This window comes from Antrostomus carolinensis, unplaced genomic scaffold (genome assembly GCF_000700745.2).
Source record: "Antrostomus carolinensis isolate BGI_N321 unplaced genomic scaffold, ASM70074v2 scaffold25740, whole genome shotgun sequence".
In the NCBI taxonomy this organism is placed as follows: Eukaryota; Metazoa; Chordata; class Aves; order Caprimulgiformes; family Caprimulgidae; genus Antrostomus; species Antrostomus carolinensis.
The window spans coordinates 12960-32460 of NW_010290937.1; the positions used below are offsets into that span (position 1 = coordinate 12960).

General features: G+C 36.7%; 1 protein-coding gene across 1 annotated transcript in view; it reads left to right on the forward strand.

Annotated features, from left to right (window-relative positions):
• Window positions 1-19501, forward strand: part of DPP4 (dipeptidyl peptidase 4) — a gene marked incomplete at its 5' end in the record, with an annotated part of 36360 nt that overhangs the window by 9724 nt on the left and 7135 nt on the right. The window contains 15 exons of the mRNA XM_029086754.1: window positions 666-786; window positions 1217-1377; window positions 2114-2217; window positions 5687-5822; window positions 5960-6004; window positions 8678-8782; window positions 8886-8953; window positions 9150-9203; window positions 9652-9776; window positions 10740-10787; window positions 11299-11397; window positions 13405-13474; window positions 15107-15301; window positions 16187-16241; window positions 18228-18327. Coding sequence (XP_028942587.1) covers window positions 666-786; window positions 1217-1377; window positions 2114-2217; window positions 5687-5822; window positions 5960-6004; window positions 8678-8782; window positions 8886-8953; window positions 9150-9203; window positions 9652-9776; window positions 10740-10787; window positions 11299-11397; window positions 13405-13474; window positions 15107-15301; window positions 16187-16241; window positions 18228-18327 — 1486 coding nt within the window. The remainder of the gene's footprint in view (window positions 1-665; window positions 787-1216; window positions 1378-2113; window positions 2218-5686; window positions 5823-5959; window positions 6005-8677; window positions 8783-8885; window positions 8954-9149; window positions 9204-9651; window positions 9777-10739; window positions 10788-11298; window positions 11398-13404; window positions 13475-15106; window positions 15302-16186; window positions 16242-18227; window positions 18328-19501) is intronic.

The window sequence follows — 19501 nt, forward strand, 5'->3', positions numbered from 1 at the left end:
AGGCTTGTGCGTTCCCTGTGGTGTGTGTTGGATCTGACTAGAGATCTGTCACCAGAGAATGTGTTGATTTATTCTTAACTGCTTGTAGTATAGGGATTATAGAGCCCAACCACAGAAGCAAAGGATGTGGAAAAGAGCTTTCTGCATCACAGAATAAAACTGTGTGGTTCAGTTGTTGGAGAGGAAAGACGGGTGATTAGAGAGGCAGGCAGATGCCAAAAACTAGAGGAGTTCTGAGCACTGCTGAAGAAATGCACCAGCTTTGCAGACCTTTAGCAATGCTGAGATCCCCATCAATGTTTACCAAAGTATGGATAGTTTTATTTGAAAGACAAATTAGTGAAAAACAGCTCCTAATGAAGGAAAATAAGCTTGTAGCTCAGCAGAAAGGAATAGCAAGGTTTACAGTAATAAATAAAATTTTCAAGGGATACAGTAATAATGTTGTTTATTGTAGTTGATTGTTTTTTGCATCTAGACCTGAAGTTAGGTTGCTACACATGATTTATATTAGTAATTCAGGTTTGCTAAATATCAATGATGTTTGGTGAAATGCAACTTTCAAAGACAGTTTTTGTCATCTGATACAAATTTCCCACTAAATGTGACAAAGGAAGGAAGTAGGATTTGCTCTTAACAGTAACTGTAATCATGATGTTTTGCAGGCTTATGTTAGCAATAATAATGTTTATGTAAAAGCTTCACCAACAGCAGAACATGTGCAAATCACTAATAACGGAGAAGAAAATAAAATTTTCAATGGAATACCAGATTGGGTTTATGAAGGTAACTATATAAAGCATATTTTACTTTGCATGATGATGTAAAAACATTGGTTTATTTTAATTATTTTATTATAATTGTTATCTTATTTCTTATAATTGAAAAGTTCAAAATAATCTAAGTCTGGATTTTAACAGAAGCAGGAATCCTTACCCAAGCTTAATACCTGGTTAGTGTGAGGATCTAAGAATGGAAATGAGTTCACCTAACTTGCAGTGTGTCACTGGAAATCATAGTGTGTGAATTAGCTTCTTGTAATAGATTATAATAAGTATTGATCTAATGTCTCATTTCAGAACCCCGACAAACAATCTGTACTTTGGTATCTGAACTTCAATTAAAAATAATTTTTTAAATCCTATTAAAAACTAATGAGAACAGTACCTAGGATAGAAGAGCCAACTTAACTGAAATGCATTTGCATCTCTTTCAGAGGAGATGTTTGGCAGCCATTCTGCTCTGTGGTGGTCTCCAAATGGCGATTTTGTGGCATATGCAGCATTTAATGATACAGAAGTTCCGGTTATAGAGTATTCTTTTTATTCTGAGGACACCTTGCAGTATCCAAAGACCGTTAGACTCCCGTATCCCAAGGTCTGTGTTATTTATTAAACATGGTTGTTCTACAGTTTCATTAAGAGAGTTGTCTCATTTAATCAGTTTCTGCTAATGAAAATATTGTCTGTCGTTCCTCAACAGCTTGCTGTGATTACTCTTTCTGAAGTCAACAGCATCTGGCAATGTTAAAGTATTTTATTATCTCCAGGGTAAAGCAAAAGCTCATAGGGAATTGAAGTTGGTACAAAGCATTTGGCAGATGTACCTTATGTTAGGGCTGTACGTGGTAGCTACCTCGTAAGCACTACATTAAAAATAGTGGGGTACATGCTGCAGTCACAGCTTTGATTGTGGTATAGGCAGCTGTTACATGATCCCTTAATGTAAGGTATCAGTTTCCTTGTAAAAGCACTTTTCTGTCTGTTAATAATGGATTTGATTCACTGTTAGATACTCTGTGTATGGCATGTGGGATGAGATGTAGCCAAATACTGCTTTGGGTACAGCAAGCCCTATGGAGTTACGAATGTTTCTAAATGTAGTAGTCTTTCTTATCTAGAAATACATAACTAACACTTTCATATAAAAAAATACAAAGGCTAATTTATGTATCAATCTTAAGAACTGTATTTAGGAACTTGTCTTTTCGTATGTTTGCAGTTGGCTGGTTATACCTAACTGTCTATAGTAATGTCTTCATCTATAGTTTCAGATGCTTATTTCACCAAGAATATTCTCTCTTCAAAAGTACAATGAAAAAAATTATTTTTAGGCAGGAGCTACAAATCCAACTGTGCAATTCTTTATTGTGGATACCAGATCACTACCTGCTTTCCGCTCTGCTGAAATTTCTCCACCTGCAGAAATAAAATCGGGGTAAGACATTTTAGTTAAATGTTTGCTTATTTCTTTTGGTGGGAGAGGAGGAGCTTTTATGTATGGCCACCCTATATTCAGTGTATATGGCAGTTTTTCCCAGTCATGCGGCTCTGGTAGCAACAAGATCTACCAGAGAAAATCTGCACAGAGATTATCCTCCTAGTGATTATATATAGATGGCATATTCCATGTATGTTATATTCAGAATGTGACAAGTTCTTGGCTCATCACATTCAGTGGAGTCTAACTATGGTGAAGTCATTTCACAGTACAACTTTAATATGAGCAAGTTTTGGTATAATCAAATTATAATATATGTATTCCAATTCACTGGGGGGGGGGGGGGAACAAACCAAACAAAACCTTAGTGGTAAGTGAAGGTTTGATTTCATTGGAAGCTGACTCCTTGCTGAGGCAAGGTGTCATGGTTGTCTTCAGATTTATACTTTAAATGTTTGTTTTCTTTGGAAACATGGTGAAAATCAGCACCTCTCACAGTAAATGGAAAATTGTATTTCTCAAAATGCCACTGGAAATGCACAACATTATATAAATGTATTTTGTAAAGAGCAGCTAAATTGATTTAAAATGCATGCATGCAAAATTTGGTATCCCAGATCTCAAGTTTTGTTTGTTTTTTTTTAACAGTATTGTGGAAATTTTTTAGAGGCTTGCACTTAACAAACATGATGGGTGTGGAAGCACAGGTTATACTGGTAAACTTCAGAAAAAACAAGAGACGTCTGTTAGCTAGTGCAGTAAATCAGCATTTTGTACATGGTGTCCAAAAAGCTGTAACTGGAATATCAGTGCTATTCTGTTTCAGTCCTCACTGCAGTGTAACTAACATCTTTGTGTTAAGAGAGATACACAAGTTTTTATTAATATGTTGTTCTTTACCCTTCCTCTAAAGTAGCACTGCTATAGCTAGGTGTTATATAGCTGCTGTGTGCTGTTTTTCTCCAGAATCTCAGTGCTTTAGAATTATAAGCCCTTTATGCTTTGGTCAGTTCTGGTTAAGATCTCTACTGTCTTAGAGTTATGTTTTACCTTTTGTTAACACTTAATGAATGCTGAAGAACGCCGCTGTGTGACCTTGGAAGAATAACAGTCATCTACCTTCCAGCCTTGTAACCATCTGGATAACACAGGCCTGAGTTATATGGACTTAATCCATTTTTAAATTAATGTAACGCTCTGTAAATCAGGTTTAATAAAAAGATAAATCAAATCTTGAATGGTGAGGGTCAAAACTTACTCTTTCTTCCAACAGCTGATCCAAATAATGGTTAAGCTTCAACATGTGTGTCCTGCAAATGTTCAGGTGGCTAGAACAACTCTTGGGGAATTTTGCAATAGCAAAAGTACCTAAGTAGGAAAAGGCAAGTGATGTGCAGTGTTGCTGTTGGGTAGTTTTGCTCCTGGAAGCACAAAGTAATGAATATTTGCGCTGTGTGACAGGAAAGGTTAATTTTTATGGTGGAAAATTCTATTTTTACTTCCTTGGAGTTAAATTCTGAGTAAAACTAAGTTTGAATTGGTGGCATATCTCACCCCACTCACCTGGGTGGGGATTTCGAGGGGCAGTGCTCCTGAAAATGGTTGCCTGTTGCAGCACTATCCAGAGCTGCTTGTATGTGCAGCAGTTGTACCCCCACATTTGAAGCGGGCACAGTGCACTTCTGTTTCAGAGAGAAAGATTTATAATTTGTCAAGGAAAGCTGCTACAATCTGGCATGGCAGTACTTTGTCACATAAGGTGGGAGATGAAACCTAACACTTTTTGCATAAATGACCAGCATGAAATCCACACAGCATTGAAACACCACGTGTACCATCATGCATACAGGAGGCTCCTGTTGGCTACCAGGAGGATGAAGACAATAGATGTTTCTTGTCTGATATGATCTGTCCTAAAATAAATTGTCTTCAGAGTAGAGAGCTCCAGACAGTAGTTGCAAGAGTATCCTTTCTTAGCACTAAATGAGGAAGGGCAATGCTAAACTTCTGTACTCTATACTTAAGTTAATTGCAGCTTAGTTAACATTTCATGGGTTATTGAAAACTGAAGGTGCATTCCTAGTCTCTATAAAAACCATAGAATATTTGTTATGTAATAATAATACCATAATAAGTAATAGTTTTGTTTTTTCCTTGTACTGTTCATCTTGTCTGATGAATGATTTATAAGTCTCCAGAACTGTTAACGTCTCTCACTTTGAATGAACAAAAACTGTGGGGTTAATTCACCTTTTACAAAACAAGGACAACCACTATTATAGGTACAGTAAGAATGGCTGGTTTTTGGGTTTTTTTGGTTTTTTTTTTATTTCCCCCCCAAACAACCTCCTGCAGAATGCTTTTATAATATTTACTGGAGTTTGAAGCCAGTGACAGTAGCAATTAAATGATCTACCAACTTCCCAGTCAAATGTGAATATGAAAAGAGACCATTTTTAAACATGATTTATAAACTGCCATCTAGAAATAAACCTGAAAGTGATCGATAACCAGTTGGCATATATTTTTAATCCATCCACACTAATTTTCTTTTTTTTTTTCTTCCCCTTCCCGAATGATCACAAAGATATTCACTCTCCTCACAAAACTTCCTACACATTTTTGTTCACTAACTTTGGGGAAAAAGGGAACATGAACTTGGAACTAAGTCAAATGTGCAAATTCCAGTTAAAAATGTATAGTTGCCTTGGAGGGGAGGTTTGTTTTATTTTAGTTCATAAGGCTTCTAGGAGATAGGAGAAATCTAAAATAAGAAAAGACGAGTACATCTAACAGATCGTAATGGTAAACAAAACCACTAAATTTTATGTGGTGCCTTTCAAAATTAATATACACAAATATTCATGAAAATGATATTTTTTTCAGATACTCCAGTTCTTCATGTGAACTAGTTGGTGTTCTGAAGATGAAAGTGAAATACTCAAATAGTAATACCCATTCTTGGTACAATCTCTCCCTCAATTCTAACTAATGGAAATAAATACTAAATTCAACGCACATATGTATCACTCAGAAAGTGCTTACAAGCAACCACCTTCATGCAGCTAAGGATAAAGTTCAAAAATCTAAGGCCCATACAACTTAATATTCAGAAGAATTTCCTCTAGATGCACATAGTGTAAGATTAATGAACAGTCTGGAGTAGTTATTATTTTATGCATTAGAGGATAGTAATATGGCTGTTAGAATTTAATTGCAGTATTTCTGGAAGTGGGTATGTACAAACTACCTAATTCTTTTTTGTATGAATAAAAACAACTAAAGCATCTACTAGCAGAAAAAACAATTGGCAAAAAAATTGCACAATTAGGTTTGTATCATTGTTTATTGTTGAAGAGTAGATTGAAATGAAAATAGCCAGATGAGTCTCATTCAGTGATTGCTGAATGTACAGTATTCTATTACAGAGAAAATGTTAAATATCTAATGGTATTGCTTTTTTCAGGGATCATTATTTGAGTGTTGTAACATGGGTGACAGATGAAAGGATCTGTCTGCAATGGCTGAGAAGAATTCAGAATTTTTCAGTCCTCACAGTCTGTGACTTTGAAAATGCTACTGGAAATTGGTTGTGTCCACAGGTAAGAATAATGAGATGGGAGAGTTGCAGTGCTTGATAAATGAGACTATAAAGGGGTAGAGTATCTCTGTATGTTTATCTTTGCCTGATGTAAAATAAACATAATTGTTGTGGGATTGTTTGTTTTTTCTTTCTTAGGAAAAACAACGTACGGAAGAAAGTACAACTGGCTGGATTGGCAGAGTGAGTGTTCAATTTCTAAAATTGCCACATGCTAAATAACACTGATAATTAAGAAAATTTCATATGCTTCTTGCCAGCTGCAGTGCCTCTTGTGTGCAGGTCTGATCCATTCACTTGTTGCATTATACATATATAGGAAAAAAATGACCTCAACAGGAGCCACTATGCCACCTTGCTCCCCGTTTTAAGCTTTTGTGGGTATGAGGTTCTGAACTCTCAGGCTGGGCTGACAGTGCAGCGTGGGCTGGAGCTGTAACTGCATCCTCTGTGACCCATGCATCAAGTTCAGCTTGCCGAAAGCAGAGGGCTCCTTCCAGACTCCTTTTTAATTCTGACATACCACTTTGGTAGCAGTAGGTAGGGGAATGCAGGAGCCAGGATTCAGAATTCCCTTTGTTCTGGAGGAGTTGTCAGCTATGCTGGTTTGGCTGCTCTCCATTCCTCATGACACCTCCAGAATTATCTAGGGGATAAAATGTATTAAGAAGTCTATCGTATAACCTTTGAATTGTATTGGAGGAAAGGCATAGAGGACAAAAGTAATTTTTTAGTGTTTCAGGTTGCAGCAAACCATTCCAGGTCCTCCCTGTAGGTGTTTTTTATTTATTTATTTTCCTCCCACCCAGAATATCCATTGGAGAGAACCAGGACAAGATGCATGTAACTGACCAGATTAAAATTTCCATACACTTCTGCCAAACCAGTCACTACTGTCTGGATGATGCTTTCCAAGCTGCCTCTCAGTCCTTTTGTACATGGTAGAGAGTAGGCACCTAATGAACTACACAGAAGATCTGGGGGAAGTGAAGCAGAGATGCAAAAGTTCAGACTTGGAGGGAGAAATGAGTTTCAGAGTTTTTGATGAGAACACAGAGTACACTTTCCACTCCCGCATTTTCCACACACTGATTATGCTTTAGTCACTAATTCACTTTTGAAGTCAAAAATGAAAGTTTAAAGAAATGCAAAGAGGGAGGCAACAGCAGGGATGAAATCATCCGCAGTATGAAGATGAGAGATCAACCCACCTGCTGTCAAATTTGATATGGAAAGGAAGGCCTTAACGCTGACACATTTTGCTTCTCTGCAGCAAAGGCTTCACAATTAGACAATGTGATGATCAAGCTGCAGACTTTGTAAACAGTTGTGCAAAATGAGAGGGCAAAATGCAAGTCTGTGCCATTAAACTAGGTTGTTGGTTTTTTCTTTCTTTTAAAGAGACAACCCACATCTTAGGAGCTGTTGGAAGAAAAAGATAATCTCACTGCATGATTCTTGGATTTGAGAAGGGAGTGGAAAGTAGGGAGGATTGAAGAGGGGATAGGAAAGGTATAGTTATTCCTTTCTTTTATTCTTATCTACTTAGGGATGATAAAATGACACTTAACTGATAAGGGATATTTATATATGAGAGATGTATATAAACACATAAGTATGTATATACAATTCATATAAGTGTATACAAACATGTAAATGATACATGTGTGTAAAGTATAAACATCTCTCTTTTTATGTATCTGTAGTGGTTTTTTTTCTTTTTTTCAAAAATAGAGAGGAAATTATACTTAATCTAAGAATGCTTATAACAGCCTGTGTTACTGCATAAGGCTTCCAGGTCATGAGCTAAATTAGAGCTTGCCAGTTGAGTTGAAGGAAAGTCACACTTTGAAAAAACAAGACTGCAATGAGGGAGAAGTTAGCAAAATATTTATCAGGTTATTTTTTGCAAATATATTGCCAGGGAAGAGGAGGGATTATCTGGAGTGCATGGGTTAGGGAGACTCAAGTTCTGTAATCGTTTAGTGAGTGACCAGAGGCGAGTCAGTTCATCTTTCTGTTTCACTTGCCGTTTCAAAATGGGTGTAACAGCTTAGAGGTAACTGCGTGGTGTCAAGTGGCTATTTAACATTTAGGTGTTTTGGATATTTATCACAGAAATAATTTGTATTTCATTCGGCTCAATTCTGTTTTTCTCTCTAGCACGTGGAGCACATCCAAAAGACAGTCCGTAGAAGGAATCCATTCATTTCCATCACTCCCAGTTGATAAATGGGGAGTTCCTTCATGAAAATACCATTCCAATTTGGATTCTCTGGCATTCTGTAATCGTCTACTTCCTAGCAAAATATCCTCTTGGAAAGCAGCTTGTTTTCTTTGAATAAAGTGGGACATTTTTCAATGCCAAGCTAAAAAAAAAAAAAATTGAGTGCAAGGAATTTCTTCCTAAATGCATGTTTTAAAATGAGAAATTTAAGGAAAACATGTATTTGCAATGTTTATATTGCTGTAGGTTACAGCTGCATATTGGCATTGAACAGAATAAAACAGTGACTTTAAAAGTTGTTTCCTAAAATTGTAGGAAACTAGGAACAGCCATAGAACTTCATATTCAAGGGAGGTAAGAAGGGGACATCAGTCATTACCAGGGCTAATACTCAGGGAATTCTGTTGCTTAAGAAGCAAGAAAATATTTTAAGTGTGTTTACTTTTAGGCTAATGGCTATGGATTCTACCTACTAAGTCAGTAGGCAGAAAGTTTTGCAGTATGTTCAGTGATACATTGTTTTAAATTTTGTTTTTGGTATCTAAACAGAAGTTTCAATACTTACCATTTTGGTTTTGGAGTTTTGTTGTTTGCTTTAATAGACATCTCTCTTCTCTCTTGTGTTCAAGTTTCAGCCATCTGTCCCTCACTTTGCACCCGACAATGCTACCTACTACAAAGTCTTCAGCAATAAAGAAGGTTACAAGCACATCCATTACATAAATGGCTCACAGGTAAATAATAAGGTGTAGAACAGTCACTGCTGACTTGTGTTTCTCCTCATGATCAAGGAAATTCACATTGTACTGTTTTGCCTTGCCTTTCCCCACCCCCCAGGTTCCAGTATCTATTACTGCAGGAAAATGGGAAGTAATCAGCATAGAAGCTGTAACCAACAACTTTTTGTAAGTATTGTAGTTAAGCTGTTGATTCTGACCAGGAGAGCTTGTTAACAAGGGTCTAAGCAATCAGGGAGGGACAATAGGGGAGAAGGTGTCATTTGACTCATTAAAAATCTGATGTAAACTTGTAAAATAATCTTTTAAATATTGTAAAGTACTGTAAGCATTTTAACAAAGCCAGTATGTTTTGCTTTTATAGATACTACATTAGTAATGAAAACGGTGGAATGCCAGGAGGAAGAAATCTTTATAAGTAAGAAATTTTTTTCTGCAGTATAAGTAAAATATTTATTAATGAAAAAAGAAATTTTAAGAAAATACAAAGATTAGGATGTTTATAGTCCAATATGGGATCCTGTATAGGATACTTAATTAAAATCTGTGGAGGAATATAAACTGTAAAAAAACCTAACATATTTTTCTCTTAGTTAATAAAGGGAAAATGTGAAAAGTAACAATGAATCCTCAAGCAACAAATCCCTGAAGAAAACCTCTCATGCTTTTTTTTTTTTTTTGCTATGATTATAATTCTAGTATTAATTGAACTCAAAAGTTTGAAGTCTACTTTCTCTACTTTTTAAATCAATAAGGACTTTACTCCTGAATTTTATCGTCATCTTTCAGTCACCTTATTTACACTTGTTTAGCATAGTTTAAAAAAAAATCTTTCATCTCTGAAATGAAGCGCATTTACTCTGCAGAGTGCTCTTGGAAAGCAGTCCAAATTCTACTAAATGTGTTAGCTGTGATCTGAATCAAGAAAGATGCCAGTATTATTCTGTGTCCTTCAGCAAAGACGCACAATATTATCAGTTAGATTGTCGTGGTGAGTATATTTGGAATTAACTGACATAAACATGACTCACTGATTAGTTGGGTGGGGAAGTTCACTTTGTCAAGATCTTGATATGTACTGCATAACAATGATACGTATTGATACCGTTCGATAAATGCATTGATGATGGAAAAACATAGTCCCTCCTAGGCTCAAAAGCACCTTGACAAAAATTACAAGGATAAAATTTGATAGTTCTATCTATCGGTGAACCTGAAAGAGGTGTGAAACACTCCTGTCTGCTGTGTGCCTCCTCAAGAGCTGCACGGGGAGCTCTGTCTGTAGAAGGAATTTGGAGGCTCTGGGAGCAAGGTGAGCAATAGGGTGGGTAGAGAAGTGCTCTGTGCGTGGAAACAAAATTCAGATAGGTAGTGCTGTTCACAAAAATCCAGTTAACATAATCATAAGTTACGCAGTGGGACTGTAGTCTGTCTCTGACCTCTAAGTCTTTGTGCTACATAGTACAAGGGATAAATTAATCAGAGGGTGGGGAAAAAAGAAAATCTCAAAAATTCCCCTTAAATTGAAATATATGTTGTTGTTTAAAATGCCAAGATTTTCCTTTTTCTGTGGGTTAGAAGGACAGACAGACAGCAGAAAGTAAATTGTTCTATCAGGTTGTGAAAATGGTTGTTTGAAGAAGGCTGCTGTGGTCTCCATGACAAGGCTTACTGCTTTCCCAACCGTGGTCCACAACTGATGGGTAGAATTTGCTAAAGAGTGGAAGTTTAATTCTTCTGTACCTCACAATGATGTGGTTCGCCTGCGAGACAGTCTGAATATTTTACGGGATCCTGTGGCTTGAGTTTGTGCCCTACTAACTTAATATCCAGTCTGTGCAAACTGGAGGGAAACAAGTTTTGAGCTTTTATGATTCACCCACTTCCAATTACTCTGCGGGGGCTGTGTTTTCAGACAGCATGCAAACATGAACGTTTTGTCCTCTGTTAACAGGTCCTGGCCTGCCCGTATCTACTCTGCACAGAAGCAGGGATGATCAAGGTATGAGGTTTTCTTAACATATAATTTGTGTTGAGCCAGAAAATTGCACTGTAAATTTATTTTAATTTTGTTCTCATTACTTAGTATAATAATTAAAATGTCAGTTTTAAAGAGTAAATTTAATTTCCAATAATTATATAGTATAGTTAACCAGAAGAATAAATTATGTAGTTTGGCATACATTTATTCATAGTTTATTTAATATTATTTTACATTGTGCTAGGAGACAGTGAGTAATGTATGACTTATTTGCTGGATAATTGTTCAGTTTTTCTGAAATTGCATTCAGATTAAAAATATGGAAACCGTCTTTCTGGTTACTAAATTACTAAAGGAAAACTATATTGTAAACATTGACTCTGAGAGGAAAAACAAAAACTGTATTAAACTAAGACAGCAATGTAGGTTGCCATCATCTCAGATTGAATTTTTTAAATGGTTCATAATTAAAGAGCAGTGCATTTGAAAATAACGTATTTAGTCTTTGACTTTTACTAACTCTCTTATTTAGTCCTCAGATATTTGGAAAATAACACTGAACTGGAGAATTCATTGAAAGATATTCAGATGCCTTCAAAAAAAATTGGCTCAATTAGTGTAGGTGGATACAGTAAGTTCAAAAACGTGTTTTATCTTTCTCTCCCCCTTTCACCAAGTGCTTCAAGGTCTTCTGCTGAACAGCATGACAAAAAAAGATGGGTGTAGTGAGGATTATTGCAGTTATTCAGCACTTAGAGGCAAGACAAGATTTTTTTTTTTTTTCCCTGGAAATATTTATGCATTCTGTTTTTGTTTTGGTTTGTTTTGGGTTTTTTTATGAAATCCCAAAATACTCTTATCTAAAATATGCTTTTTCCATAGTGTGATAACTTAATGTTTTCAGGATGAAGTGGATTAACTCCTTTTTTCCTTGAGAATTACCTGAAAAAACAGAAATCCTTAATACCACATGGAATAAATAAATAAATGTGAGGAATGGGGAGTGGCGCACAAAGCTTATAAGCATTGTTGAATTTAAATTAAATTATAAATTCAAGTAGGTCTCAGTTTACATGTACAAGTCCTTTCGGTTTGTGTTAGCAGGTTGGGACAGTGCAGAAGTTACTATCAAAAAGTTAACACAGAATCTAAATGGAAAAGCTTGCAAAGTAATTTAGACTACATTTCAACAAGATCAGCTTTGACTTTGTGTAGGGGAATATTTGGATTGAATAGTCACGTTCTTAAAAGCACATTCACACTCCAAGACAACAGAAACCTCTGAATACAGACTAGAACAAAATGGTAGAAAATGAACTGCTAATGCTTTGCTAGTGGTGCTTGCCTGAACTTTCACATCTGGGTACAGAAGCCTTCTTGGCATACTGCTGGGCTGAGGAATGTCAGACAGACCTGCAGCGGGAGGCCTGGTGCCTGTCTCAACTGTTCTTGCTTCAGCCTTTGCTAATAGCTTTTCTTTTCATGAAAAACTTCCTCTTGATAAAATGAACTAATATTCTTACTGGAATTATATTTTACAGACTGTATTGATTTCAGTCAGTCGTTATTAACTGTCCTTTTTGATGCCTCCCTCCTTCCACTGATACCTTATTTAATAATAACTCGCTTTATCTTTGTGTTTTCTGTCTTTATTTCTGTCACATTTTTATTAGGGCTAAAGATGAAATCTTCCAGGCAAGATGGCGGTTTAAAGATGTTCTTCGTGCTATCAGTTGTGTCTTCATCTTTTTATTCCTCTTTGTTCTTACTACTTCATCTCTTCAGGGTAAAAGCTTTTGGGTAAGGGGAATCTATTTTTAAAGCAGAAATCTGCTCCCATGATGATAAGAGTGCACAGATGATGCAAAAAATTAAAATTAGTATTTTCATGTGTTCAATTTAGATTGTTAATTTTGCAGTGTTTTAATGTCTTGCATATTCATACCTGGACAAATTTCTGTAAGACTTGCATCTGGCTATTACCACAGCATAGTCCATCAGCATTGCTTCATAATTCTTTTGCAGCATCATTTCTTCTAAAATTCAGAGTGAACATTTGAGCCAATTGGTTTGCAAAACTTACATGTTGTGCATTTAAAATGTTCAGCCAGCTTTCAGCCAGCTTGGGTGAAAAGAGTAACATGGATGGAACCAGAATCAATGTTGCTGAGAAATAATAGATATTTGGATATGTTTCTGGGATGCTTGACAAGCTGTCATGCAAAGCCTATCCAGCAGGTTCAAAATATTTAAAATTTCTTTTTAATGCTGGGAGAGAAATTTGAGTGGAGAAACTCTTTTGAGCTAGTGTCAGATTTACCTTTGTAGAGACTTACCAAGTTTTACATGTTACCGTATAATGTAGAATAATGTTACGACACAGCATGTTGAGTCCCCAGATTTTATTAATCTTATTGGAGGCGTTCCACTTCCAGACTTTCTGCTGACTTAGCTGTAAAACATTTAAAAAAATTAGTGGATTAGCTAGGAACTTTTATCTGCATATATTAGGACAGTTCAGATTAAACTACTTTTTAATTTTTAGAGGATGACTCAAATGTGCTCTTGTATGAATTGCAATGCACATCAAATTATTTCACTGGAGAACTGACCTAAGTCAAACTCTGTTCACTTTTAGACCTGTGGTATCAAATGATATTGCCTCCCCATTTCGATTCATCAAAGAAGTACCCTCTGCTCCTTGATGTGTAAGTCTTCAAGTTACATGGCAATGTTGTGTTAATAATCCCTTTCATGTATTTCAAATGCTCTTACTAAGATGGGAAACACAAAACTGGCATGTTTTCTAATTACTTCTTGAAGTAGTTTTAAGAGGAAATTAAAAAAAATGAGGTGTATCCCAATTTGTGATAGATTCCTGTACCATAAGATGATGTAATGCTTAACAAGCACATATTTTGCTGGTGGCAGTGAGGCAGATGCATTCTGTACCTGACTTAAAAGCCAGGATGTTAGTGTTAGCTTACCTCCTTCTTTGCTCTTAGAGATCATTAGGAATAATATTCAATGAAATTACATTCCAGAATGAAGCTTGAATAAGGTGCATATTGTAAAGCTGAAGTAGTAAGTGTGATGTTGCATGTTCTCTGTGATATTTGACTGTCAACTGGTGTTGGCAAACTGCATTCTTTGGTCAAGATTGCATTTGCTGGTTTTTTTTAATAAATTCAAGACCTTGAGCACATGTTGTTTGGCTCGTTCTTCCTCAGGCCTTTTGTTGGTGCTGGTATGTTTTCTTCTAACTGGAAGTTACTGAAGTTTAGCTATTTATTAAAATAGAAATGGTAACCTTTTCCTCTTTTCATGACAAGCTGACTCCACAAGGAAACTAGCTATTAATTGTTAGATACATCTTTATATGATGTAATTTGGTAGAACTGTAGTACTTTTTGTCAGCAGTGTAATACTTTTTGATATGCAAAGTGCTCTTTGCTTCTTAAGACTTATTTTGGGTTTGATTGTATTTTTATTTACTTACTTGGGCCTTTGTCAGGATCACCTCTGCTTCATGATGATCTTGGTATCAGAAATTCCTTTGGAAGTGTCAGGATCCATAGCATATAGAAACAAAGCTCGATACAGAGAACTCCTAGTAGGTTTTGCTTGGCTTTTAAAGGTGGGAAAAATGGGTTATAGAGCCATAAGAGCCACTCTTCCATTTCTTACTCTGTTGAGCAGTGGCTAGAGAAGTGCACTACAAAGAGAATTTTACCATCTAGGCACTCAGTGTGATTTCATAGTGTCCAAGTGCTTACAAATATTTTAAAACTAAAAGTTATAATTCTAGTTTTTCTTCCTTTTTCTCAGCCTGCATTAAGTAGTTCAGACTGCAGGGAATACTGATGAGCTACTAAAAGTGCAGAAAAATATCTTTTTAATTTTCCCAAATGAAGGTTATTTGTTGACTTCTGACTTTAACCAAATAAATCATGGTTAAATCGAACAGAAGTAGTTAAAGGGCATTGCTTTGAAACTCAGATAACTAGATATGCCAACACAAAAAAGAATTTGATTTGGATTTCTGATAAGCTGCTTAAAGTCTAAATAATGAAAGTTTCTAATTAGAGCAGAAAGCGATAAAACAAAAAAAAATACAGTCTGCTTTCTTGATTTTAACAGCTGACATTTTAAAAAAGCATATTGCATTTAGTGTCCAGGCAAAGCAGCAGTTTGGAGTCAGTGTTGCTTTTCTTGTTTGTTCAGTTTAATTTAAAAATGTACCCTTCTTTAGTGGCTGTCAGCAATAATTGTATTTCAAATGCTTGATGTGAGAATATGTGAAGAGTAAATGCCTGAATTTTGTGGCATTTTTCACGCAGGTATGCAGGACCCTGCAGTCAGAAAGTAGATTACACCTTCCGGATCAGCTGGGCTACGTACCTTGCAAGCACCGAGCAGATCATTGTAGCCAGCTTCGATGGCAGAGGAAGTGGATACCAAGGGGATGAAATTATGCATGCAATAAACCGAAGGCTGGGAACATATGAAGTGGAAGATCAGATAGAAGCAGCCAGGTGAGCTACAAGTAAATGGTCAACAACTGCTCCTTCTTTTCTCTGCTTATTATATAAGGGGAAAAAAAGGTGAAGGTTTTGAATGGTCATCTTGAAATTACTGGCAAAACATAAAAAAATCCTACATTAATTTTATGCTTAAAAAGAGAGAAGAGTTAATGCTGTAATAACAAATTTACCATATCCCTGGTTTTAGAGTAATGATAGCTGTCACATCAGTAGAAGAGCCTGCTACCAAGGAACTTGGAGCTGGAAGTTTTACTTCAAGCTTTTTGCAAGTTTCTGTTGTGGCAGAGTTATTTGCATGAACTACTCAGCCTTTACATCATAGTTCATCTTTGTCACTTGGTTTATGCTTGTAGAACCTCACTAAACCAAACGATGTCAGTATAGATCTCTCAGAATAACAAAGGAGTGATCTCACGGGGTTTGCTTTTGGGGATTTTAACACATTGAGGAGTTTAAACAAATGGCATTTCAGAGTCTTTTTTTTAAACCTGGCTTTACAGGTGTCGGTCTGTCCCTTACTGCTGCAATTTGTGTTGCTTCTCTTATAAAAACCAACCAAACAAACACAAACTAAAAAGGACCAAAAAAATAAGGCGAGGCAGGTGGTGAAATCTAACCTAATACAATACAAATGCCAATGAACATGGTTTGAGGGCTTTTACGGAGTGTCCAGGTTTTGTTTTTTCACATGCACAGATGTTTTTCTGAATTTCTGGAAGAGCTACATGCCTGAAGTATTGTATGTTTTCATATGCAGCTACTGTGATGAAGTGGGAAATACGTATTTGTACAGTAGAAAGAGGCAGACTTAATAGAAAATAACAATGGCAGATACCCACAATACATTAAGCATTTAATTATTCTGTTTGCTTCTAGAAAATTTTCTGAAATGAGCTTTGTTGATAAGGACCGGATAGCTATTTGGGGTTGGGTAAGTACTCAAATACTGCTGGCTTATTATTTAATTGTAACAACTATTTGTTGTGTTGCCATGTGTGTGAGGTGCTGCTGGAGTACTTTGCGTGAGGCCCCTCTGGGGTAATGGCACAGTGCAGTAACTGAACTGACGAAGTACATTTTACAAGTGCCTGTACACGTTGTCCCTTTGCAAGCATTCAGGAGCCTTTGAAACAGAAATCAGGACTACTATGGGGATTAAAAACTTTTTAAAGGGATACTGCCAAGTTCCTATGTACCAGATGAACTACTATTAAAAAAAAAAAATCCAAGTGTATACTCAGTAGTGTGTCTCCATATATTAGTTGGATAACTAATTTTTTTTTTAAAGATGTAAAATTACATGTGAACCAGCTGTGTGGCATGGTTGTCATGTTTTTACTAGCAGCCTGAAAATATCTAAATCTGCTATATTGTTGTGCTTGGCTATATTTTATTTCAGCAATACTTTCAAAGAGAGGCCAAATTTCTCTGACTTTGATGTATATTTAAAACTGTCACAGTAGAGGCTAGTGTATAATAGCATATACATACCCCCTCAGCTGCAAGGCTAAGTGCATATGTAGTGTTAGCAATACCTATTTGATTCAAACTCTGAACATTTCTCTGTCCCAGGCTGCTGTTTCACTGCTTTTTCTGGTGTCACAGGGAGTGTCCTTGCATGCTCTGTTCAGGCATACAATGCTTAAGTATATGCAGGATTGCATGCAGGATCTTGAATTATTTGGTTGCTGCTGGTGACAGGCACTAGTGAATAAATTGCTTGATGGCAAGATGATAATGATGGTACCTTCCGTAGCTTTTCTTGTGGGCGTAAACTTATCTCTGTTGTATGAACTCAAGCGTAGTAGTGTTAACTTTAGTGGGAGGGATGCATTCCCATCTTACTCCTTAGGAGCCTCGGAATACATAGTTGAAGGGCAGTCCTCTTTGGAGCTAGGTTGGGGTAATGCATCCTGGATACTGAACCTGTAGGCAAACAGATTTTCTTTATCTCTTGAGTTTTCAGATTGTGAGCACCTCATTGTCAGCCTGTCACTACGTACATTAATTTTGTTTTGCAGTAATCTAGCTTGCCAGGTTAGGCAACATATTTGTACGTGGGTTTAATTACTAAGTACTTTGAGAGGACCTAAGCATTGAAGTTGGAGCAAAGATTTAAGGGCTTTGAACTAAGATACAGTTCCATTTGCCTGTAATCTGATTTCAAGACAGGAATGAGATCCAAAAATTGCTCTTTTTGAATGTAGGTGGGCATATTTTCCTAAATAACCCCTTTAGACTATACTGAGGGCAGTCATTAGGGCAGTCAGTGACATTGTTTAGGTATCTTGCTGCCTGGATGTTCAAGTATGTCAGATATTTACTCATCCATGTATCAGGCTGGACTGTGTGTGAATTTTCTGTGCATAGCAAGAGTGTGTTGCTGCACAGTTCCTCCCACAGACTCAGCAGAAGATCCTCCACTCCCCAGTCACAGTCTTGCTCTTGACGCTTCGGAGGAGGGTTAGCAAGTGAGCTGCCGTAGGCCTGCTCTGAGGGAGTTGTAAATTTTTGCATGCCCTGGTGCAGCTACTCATCAGGCATGTTGTGGGCCTGAGCTCTGCTTCCACCCACTCCCCCAGCACGGAGAGGGACACAGCAGTTCAGCAGTGTCTTGTTTCCTGTCTTTCGCTGGTGCCTGCGGTGCTACCAAACACTCATCCGTAGCTGAGTCACAGTTCAGCGACGTTTGTGCCCCTTTTCCCCAGCGAGTTCTCATTCATCAGCGCCACAGCTGCCATGCGCTGTTTGATGCCTGTTTCCCCCACTGAGCAGGCTGGGTGACATCTGACCCAAACTCAGAATGGAGTTCATTAATATGAAAAACGCTGAGCCTATAAATGTCTGATGAACTGTTCAGCAGATGGGCCCCATCCTTTTCTTTCCGACTAAAATAACAGCAATGTTTTCTTCTCAGTCTTACGGGGGATACGTGACCTCCATGGTGCTTGGCTCTGGAAGCGGCGTGTTCAAGTGTGGAATAGCAGTTGCACCCGTGTCACGCTGGCAATATTATGGTATGTGATGACTTCCTCATTACAAGTATTCCCATATGTCTTGCAGTGCCCATGCTGCAAAGTGTTGATTCATAGTGCAGAACTTTGATTGTCTATGAGATGCCATGTAAATGCCACTTGGCCTGTTTTTATGAACTCATAGGTATTGCATTTCAGAAAAATTTAAATCTTGTTTCCCATTTTAAAAAGTCAGATCTACAATTCCAGGTAATCTCTTTAACATTTAATGAAGGCTAAATTATTGTAATATTTGTAGTATTAATGCCATATGTTCCGAGACCAGTATTGTGTCAGAAATCCATCACTATTAGATTTTGCTTCTTCAAAATGCTACTTCACTTTTAATAACAAACTGAGGCTTAAAATCAGACTTGCATTGTAATTTACTCTGTCAAAGTAACAGACTAGGATTTGAATAGCCTTCGGGTTTTTTTTCCTTTTAGAGAGTAAAATTTGGATTTTATAAATCTAATTAATCTTAAGAATAGCTTGATGTGAGGAAAACCTGAACAAGTGGACAAGTCTGTATGTGCTTCGAGCTTATAGTGTGTAAGGTGTTAGTCGCACAAGACTATAAATACAGTTACAGGGGCTCTCCTCCCAAATTAAAAAAGTTATATATAGTTAAAAATGTAATTATGTGCTGATATAATGTGACCACATTTTGACATTTTTTTTCTGGTTTAAAGTTCTCCAAAAACATTCAAAGGAAAGCTTTTCCTGGCAAACCTCTTCTGAGTAAGGCATAATTTATCATTCTGCATCAAGCACAGAGGCTGTGTAATAGCCTATTATGTGCTCTGGCTAATTCAACAGATCAAATCATACTGCCAGGTATTAGCAGTACAGTAGTCTGTAGAGATGTTTTTGTAATGTTTTGGACATGAATATGACAGTATGGCAGGAAATATTTTTCAGTGAAGACCAGGATCACTAAAATTCTACTTTTAGTTAATTAGATAAAGGAAAGGGTTATGGATGCATGTGTATTCAACAGCAAAAAAAAAAAAAAAAAAAAAAAACCAATCAAAACCAAACCCACCACACCAAAAAACACCACCACAAAACAAAACAGTGTGACAACACTGATGAGAAGTCAAATGGACGGTTGAATATGGCAACAGAGTTCTGATTTGTATGGCTTAAAGCAGCAAATCTGCAAAAAAAGTATTAT